The sequence below is a fragment of the Lampetra planeri genome, chromosome 3 (genome assembly GCF_965212315.1).
Source record: "Lampetra planeri chromosome 3, kcLamPlan1.2.h2, whole genome shotgun sequence".
Taxonomy (NCBI): Eukaryota; Metazoa; Chordata; class Hyperoartia; order Petromyzontiformes; family Petromyzontidae; genus Lampetra; species Lampetra planeri.
In genome coordinates, this window is record NC_136109.1 from 17,387,255 (window position 1) to 17,395,831 (window position 8,577).

At 41.3% G+C, this 8,577-nt stretch overlaps 1 protein-coding gene across 2 annotated transcripts; it reads right to left on the reverse strand.

The window, feature by feature from the left end:
• Window positions 1-316: 316 nt before the first annotated feature.
• On the reverse strand, window positions 317-8,232 carry LOC144739238 (translocon-associated protein subunit beta-like). 2 transcript variants are annotated; one of them, XM_078622209.1, is made up of 6 exons: window positions 8,078-8,232; window positions 5,087-5,250; window positions 3,567-3,665; window positions 2,820-2,928; window positions 2,307-2,384; window positions 317-828 (listed from the first exon to the last, which is right to left on the reverse strand). In XM_078622209.1, exons 2-6 carry the CDS (start codon window positions 5,248-5,250, stop codon window positions 718-720), a joined length of 561 nt encoding a protein of 186 aa, XP_078478335.1. In that variant the 5' UTR covers window positions 8,078-8,232; the 3' UTR covers window positions 317-717. The 2 variants fall into 2 exon arrangements, with proteins under 2 accessions (XP_078478335.1, XP_078478341.1); XM_078622215.1 differs by having other exon boundaries at window positions 2,242-2,384; window positions 8,078-8,230.
• Window positions 8,233-8,577: the final 345 nt, after the last annotated feature.

Sequence of the window (8,577 nt, forward strand, 5' to 3'; positions counted from 1 at the left end):
GTTGAAAAGCATGTTTCCCAAAAAAAAATGTCCATAACATTTCTTTATATCCCAAGTATATTCTGGGTTTCAGAGAATACACAAACCTGACTGTAAACAATATTCTCCTCTGACCCTAACCCCATCTTTATTGAAAACAGACCTTGGATAAATTTAATCTAAACTGCTGCCTGTGGATGTGCTTCTCGAGCCTGATGCAAAGTGGCAGTGACATAATTAAATTAAGGAGCCCATTCAACAGTTAAACACATACGAATGGTGCATTACTGTATGACACCAATGTGTCAAACATCAATGATGCAATACAGTCCACAAATGGGAGATAACACAAGTTTATTAAAATATGGCACAGGACAGTAAACATCATTAATATCTCCCTCTGAAATGGTGCCACAATTCATTTTACAACATGTGTCCAAAAAGACCATGAATTCTTGTAATTTTCTTTTCAATGTATTACATTCCCAATTACAGTATATCAAAGCAAACTTGCGAATTTATAAAAAAAAAAACTGTCAAAAGAATAAGGCCCGACATTAGTGGAATGCATACATAATTTATGCAATTGGCACATATGCTTTAAGGGTCTATATTTTTATGCAGCCAGATGTACAAATGTTGCTTGGCTTCTTAGTAAAATTCTGACATTGAGGAAAACTCTTTGCATGTCGTCTGGGCTCGGTGGCAGTGCCCCCTCTTCTGTGGCACCACGCTTGCTCACTTCGTCTTGGCCTTGGGTGCATCATACTTGCTTTTGCTCGAGTACCACAGCAGCAGTGGGACGCCCACGGATGGTAAGGTCATCACTGCAAACGCCATCCAGTCCAGCTGCACAGCACAGGTCGGAGCACAAGCTTCACATTTTGTTGCAAACACACACGAGCAGAGGCTTTGTGGGATTGCTGCTAACAATACGACGTACAAAATATTATTTCACAATTCATGGAGCATTTAAATAGAGCTGCATCGAGACTACACAAAGCAGGACACGGGGAGAAAACGGATATATTTATTGTTAGACCACAAGGAAATCGATCCTAAGGGTAGGGTGACTTCCCCATCAGCCCTGCTCCCGATTCTGTTGGTCCCACCATTCCACTGCTAGATGCACTCACGAGATATTCACTTTGACAAAACCACTCGACACCGACCACTCATTTGATCCTCACAACTCTGACGACACACTCACCAGACACTCAATACAGGAGACTCACCACTCACCGGAGCCTCACCCCTGATTCTGACCCCAACCAGACACTAGTCACTCACGAGACACTTGAGCACACAGCTAACACTCAAGACTTACCATAGACACTCACCAGTCACATAGCAGACACCAGACATACGACTCACTCACCAATCACCACCCACCTGACCCTCACCAAGCACTCGCAATTGCCACTCACACACATGAAATGCTCACCACTCAGGAATAGCACATTGTCGGTAACATAGCTCTAGAAATGTACAGATGCAATAGCACAATAAGTACAACAGGGGGCACACCACTCAATTAGCTTTGTAGGCAATGTTTTATGCATAAGTCAAAGATTGGAGGTCATCAAATGTAATCCTCATGGATTCTTATGGTCATATTGAGGCATTTGTGACATTATATAACTGTTATGGTGTGGTGACAGATTGAGAGAATGACAAATCCAACTCCATATATGAACACTTTATAGACATGAGACATTGGCAGAAAAGGAAGGTCTGGATTCAATATCTACGTATAAAACAATGAAAACAAAAGAAAAATGCATATATGTGAAAGCAATAAAATATCAATTTTAATTAATAAAACACATGTTTAAAAAATACTGGAAACCTGATGAGCATTTGATTTTACCCAGACCCAGCGTCTTGACTTCTTTAATTCACTCACCTGGACTTACCAATATACATTTAAAGGAGCTTCATTCACGAGAAACATGTAGGAATTTGAGAAAAATTAGGGAAGAAATAGTTTCTGTAATGGACACCCATAAATGAAGTGACATAATCTCAACCTATTTCGAGTTTAAATTTGTATTGGTCGAATCCATTTGGCATGACAATATGTAATCTCCACTAATTGCCAGAATTAAGATGAACATCTTAACACCTGTATTACTGCCAGAAATGGTAAGACCTTTTCTTTTTCAGCTTCTTAATACTGGCAAAAAGGGTTCCGAAGATAAAAGTGCTTAACTAGAGATGCGTTGTATGCAACGCTTTTTTGAGTACGCTAATACAACTCACATTTTTTTAAGTAACATAAGATGCCTTTAAATCCAGTAGGTAGAGAGATACTCCTTTGTACGTACATAATGGGCAGAGAATCTCCTGTCAAACTCCCTCTGGCCCAAGATGGAACCCTGGCCAGGAGCACTGGTGAAACCCACCTGTGGAAACAGACACAAACACAGGTGTGATTCGCTGCATTTTAAACTCGCATGCAAACTCCACAGAGAGAACATGTCATGGATAAAATGTTGCGCAGCAAATTCTTTCCACTAGTTTTTGTTAGCGTATCCAAGTCGTATGAATAAAACCAGTAGCAGTCACGCACAGTAAATTCAATGCACACAGCGGGAAGCAATTAATCTAAAACGTTCCCTCTCAAGGTGACAACTCTTTCCTCGATAACACAGCTGTTACTGTGGGGGAAATTCAAGATGCCTGCCTACTCAACAAAACCACCACTGGGACAACCACCCCAGCCCTACTGTCACACGAAAGTTGCCACACCACAATGTTAAATTATCAGCGGTTCGTGTTTTATTGCTACCCATGCACAGCAGATGGTCACACAGTGGGAAAGGCAACAGCTGACTCACCATCACGCTGCTGCCCTCGTGGGGGAGGTAGGAGACTGTCGCTGCCGTAAAGTTGACGTAGCCAGGTTTCAATGGCCGCAACACAACCGCGTGGGTAACATTGCTCGATCTAAAAGCGGACTTGGAGTTAAGGGCCTATATTGAATGACAGTACGTTTTAAAGAAATTCCTTTTTAATGTTTGTACTTTGCAATATTATATCACGGGTATTTCTGAAAAATAAATGTTATTCTCATAGGCTTTTATCCAAGTTAAATTGATATAATTACATAATATGCACCATTATATTCCACTGCACATGCCATTTATTTTCTTAAGCAAATTTTAAGATAAATGTTTTATTACTGCTTGAGTTATAAGTATTCGAAGTCAAAGCTTCTCCCAAATGAGCAATCAGGCGGCACGCATATCCGTTGGTAGCCCTAAGCCAGTTTTGGAAATTCCCATGATGGGAGCCAGGCTTTTAATAGGACAACCACTGCTGCCTTTTCCACAGTGGTATTGAATTTATTATTCTCGAAGAATAATAGGCTGGGACAACCTCCAGCCAAGACTCAAACTTGGAACCTTCCGATTGTGAGTTAAGTTCTCTTGCTTCAGCATCATCCGACCAGATATAAGCGACAATATTAACTGGAACGAAGAGCAAATGACCAAACATTGACAACAACAAAAACACAGCACAGTGGAGAGCTTAATAAGGCAGTGTTATATATAGGAGGCTGTCAAGAGGCGTCACAAGGATACGGAGCAATCCGTTCCCACTTGGCGGTAAGAGCCCCGGAGACGATGCCAAAGTCCTCCGGCGAGAAGGACTCGTCGACCAGCTCCACATCGAGGGCAGCACTGCGCAGGACACGGCGCGCACACACACACGAGCACCCCGCGCGTGTACACAGCCGTTAACGCCAGTCTCGCACATCACACACAGTGACCACCCCACAACCTGCACGGCTCCCACACCCGCCTCCTCACTCAAAACTAGTCTCCAAATAACAATCGCACAGCAATTTACCATTGTGAATATTGTAGGCTCAAGAGCAGTACGGGTCACCCATAAATATAGTGCAAAGAAATGAGAAAGCAACATTTTGTTTAAAAGATTCTACCCGGTCTTCTACCAATCTCTTTGAACATGAGATTAAATATATCAGACGTTCCCTCTCACAATATTAAATCACACTTGCAGAAGAGGGTTATGAGTGGGGTGTCAATAAATGTATCAAAATGTATAATACTTTCCTTCAACAAGATGTGTGTATGAACTAATTTCATGCCTCATGAATGCACCGTTGAAAAATAATGATACATATCCAATTTTTAATTACGCAAGTGTAAAGCAGGGGATTTTGTCAAGCTTGTGTGCAGTGCAGCCATTTATTACATATGTATTTTAATCTTAGTTTTATAATCAAATGGACACACTAGTATATTAAAGGTATAATATTATATTTTAAGGTGGCTATTGTAAATTACTAAACTGTGCAGCTTGATGGCATTATCGTGCGATAAGCGTTTTGTCCTTGCCTTATCTTCCATCTCGAATGTAATTGCTACATTAGGAGGTCAGTATGATATGCAGCAATGTATACGTTGAAACCAAAGTCTTTCAAGAATCTGACTTGTAAATAAGTATAACCCGTAAAAACTAAGTTTTTCACTATAAATCCTTTATATGCGCGTGGCAGCGAACTTAATATAAAGGATTTAAAAATATATTCGCCTGTGGAGGACGCGGGGATCGATCCCGCGACCTTTGGCATGGGAAGCGAGGGCGCTACCAACTGCGCTACTCCGCCACGGCCTGTGGAGGGGTTACGCTATGGGCTCTTACGCTATGGGCTCTTACACTGTGGGCTCTTACACTGTGACGTTCAGCCAAAGCCATGAATGAGTTATATTTGAATATATGTAAAATAAAAAATTTTTGCCTAAAAAGTGTAAAATTTTGGGAATTTTTTTTTACGAACATTAATTGTCTCGCACAACGAGTCTGTGTGGAAAATGTCAGCTCGATTGGATCACGGGAAGTGGGTTAAAAAACGACCGAAAGATTTGCACGGTCGTAAGCAAGCAAGCACGCAAGCAAACAAGCAAGCACGCAAGCAAGCAAGCAAGCGAACTTAATATAAAGGATTTTAAAAAAGGTATCTAGTATGACAGCGCCTACAAGAACATTAGTACTTTGAGCAATTACTATCTCAAAAGGTGTTTGTGCTTTTACAGCACAGTGAGTGATACAATAGTAAGGCTTTCTCTGGCCATACCTGGAGCCCACGTTGTAAATGTTAAACTGGACGGTCAAGTCCCGACCTTCCACGGCATATGTGTTGAGCAGGTTTTTAGAAGCCAGTAGCCTGGCCTCGTCTCCTCCATGCACTGGTGCCAGAGTGCACAGCACAGCCACCCACAGGGATAGTGACACTCGCATCTGTAAGAAGGGCAGGAACAGACCACATGCGTCTCATGACATTTAAATCCACATCCGCATGGGTATATTTGAAAGCTTACATTAATTTTGTGTTTATCACACTTGCCTTCCTTTAATTTCTCTATGATTAAAAAAATTTACATTGAATGCCCTCAAAATATATACCATTGTGTTCTGATTATTCATGACTTAGGCGATAAATGACAAAAGCTCACCTTGCTTACCAAGACTGCTTTTGGAGCAGTAAATACGCTGAATAGTGTATAATCCAGCGATTCCTGCCTATACATTCACGTGTCAAATAGCTATAGAACTCAAAACATCCACGCTCTAAGAATGCGCAAATTCATATAATTTGCGGATTTCTTGCATTTCACAACTCATCTTGTAATCAGCGGGGCCGTTGATCCTAAAATATGCCAAGAAATAGCGGATTTCTGATTCTCTTCCAGGAGCAGCCAATTCCTCCCGTAATCCACGGCACACCGCATCGGCGGCGTCCCTGGATTACTTTAATTTGCTATAATGATATTGCAAATGTTATTATACAGTTTTTTAAAGGAATGCACATTGCAAAAAGGCGGCTATGCAATGTGAGCCATGTTATTTATTAATCTAAGCACTTCTTTGCAATGTAAATTATATATTTGTAAAACTTTCAAATTGCCAAGGGTTTTCCAGCTCCTTTACAATGCAAACTTTGTTCAGTGTTTGAATAGCATACCTCATAATCAACGTTTTTGGGTTTAGATCGCGTTATTTATAAATGTGTCGTAACCCTCCACCACCCGACATGGCCAATCAGTAAAAAAGTGTCACGTTGACAAAAGACAAATAGTTCTGCTGTGTCTCCCGTTCTTATATAGAGCAGCTGCTCTATATAAGAACGGGAGACACAGCAGAGCCTCACCATTCTGGCGAATTGCCCGATGATGCTGGAAGCAATTACCAGCGAAACGTCGTACTCAAATTGTAAATGTTGTGGTTTCACGCTTCAACACACCGGTGGGCTAAAGCAGTGAACTATTTGTCTTTTGTCAACGTGACACTTTTTTACTGATTGGCCGTGTCGGGTGGTGGAGGGTTACGACACATTTATAAATAACGCGATCTAAACCCAAAAACGTTGAATATGAATAATATTGGTCGCGAAAGCCTACGTGTTAAACTGAATAGCATACCTATCGATAATATATCGAAAATGCAAATAATTTACCTTTTTTTTTTGCTTTCAACAGCAGACTAGCTGCGCTGATGTGATTTGGTTGGTAGAAGAAAATGTAAACAAAATTCCCCCTCGCATAGAACCATATGGCAGATGTCTTAGAAAAATTAGAACTTCAAAATCCAATAATTTATCGGGGATTAATTTAGCCGCTATGTAATTCGCACAATTTTTTTTTTTGTGAATGGGGTTGTGTGGCTAATTCCTCTTGTGATCCGCGGGCACGCTGCTTTGGCTACAGGATCCGCAATATGGTATCCCCCACAGTGGCTTCATGAATTTCTGCTGTACACAATTTACACGAATAAAGTGTACCTGAATAAATACTATTTTAAAATTGAAATCAATTCTTTTAAATTATAATCTAAAGATGCAATCGCACTGTACTAATCATCACATCACTACTGTTTAGTCAAATTAAGAATCTAGAACAATAATAATTTCAATTTGCATAGCATCTAAATACAACCTGGCCTCAAGATACGTCACGTAAGGAGTGTTTCAATCAGGGGGCACATTTTAAAAAATACAATGGTCGTTCGTTAACAAAAGAAAATACTAAGCAGGAAACTGTTACATAAATCAAATGACACATCGGAACTGATACAATCTTGGAAAGTTAAGTTCGTGGTGCTGATGTTGGCAAATTAAACATCCACCAAGATACTGAATCGCAATGGGAGCTCACATGATTAAACACATGTTACCAAGAGATAATGCAACTCGATTGATTCTTTTGTTAATTACTACCGGATGTAAGAGAGAGATAAATATCAATCCAATATACATAGCCATCATCGCCCCCTACTGCAAAAAAACTTGACAGGACCCTCCAGGATAAGCCTAATAATGACAAAATGTAATGGTTACATTAAGTTGTATGGCACACACGGTTAAACAAGGGACGATCATTCAGCCCATCGCATGGCTGTGGTTCAAATGAATAAGGCTCAATGAGCACTTATCTTGTATAATAAATATAACCTTGTACAATACATGACGTCGGTAAAAATATAATAAAAATCGACCATCGAATTAAAAATAAAACTAATTTAGAGATATTGGATCTCAATGAGTGTCAATTCTACGAAAAGGTCAATCGTTAGAATTGACAGCAAAGATCGCTGACGTCGATCAGTAACGACGACGATGATGAATAATCACAAGCGGGCCTCGCATGCGTTCTAATAAAAGGACGTCAATCTTTAACCGACTGCCACATGCCTCAAAGGGTTACTAGATCGAGACGGTTAAGAAAAAAATAAAATCATTATCAATCAACTCGACATGGTTCACGTATCGATAATCAATTAGGAAGCTCGCAAGCTTTAGACAGCATCTGCACACAATACTTATATAAACGACCGTATAAATGACTTAGATATTATGACCTTTGACTGTGTTTTTATATACCGAAGCTCGTTGATGAGGTTAATTAAAGCCAAAGCCAAGACGACTCTGCACGGATTCATCACACGCATCGCGGGGTTGAATGAACAAACGCAGCATGAACACTACAACGCGGCATAGTATACAAAGTACAAATCTTTGACTTAATTCAGCGCTTATTGTAACATGTTAGAAAGAGAAAAAGCCACGAACCTTCGCTCGCTGCGCTTAATGCCGCTGCCACCACCACCACCACGTCAGCGATCGCAGAGAGCCACGTCGCCCGGGTCCAGTGCATGCAGGGATAAGGGCCGTAAAGCTACCCCTTCTCGCTGTCGTAAAGCCCCCCCCCCCACCCTTGCTGTCGTAAAGCTCCCCTCCCCCGACCCCTGCTGTCAAAAAGTTTCCCGCCCCCAACACCGTCGCTGCCGTAAAGCAACGACGTCGCACGCGTTGCCGTAAAGTAACAACGTCGCACGCGCTGCCGTAGAGCAACGACGTCGCACGCGCTGTCGTAAATCAACAACGTCGCACGCGCTGTCGCAAAGACCCCGTAAGTGTCGAGTGGTTGGTAAGGGAGTGGGGGAAACCCAAATTCTCCCAACTTTCTTGATTTGAAGCTTTCTCCCCAACTTTGCATTCATTTTATTTCACCAGGTAAGGCCACACTGAGCTATATAGCAGCTCGTTTTTCAGAAGCGACTCGGGGTCAC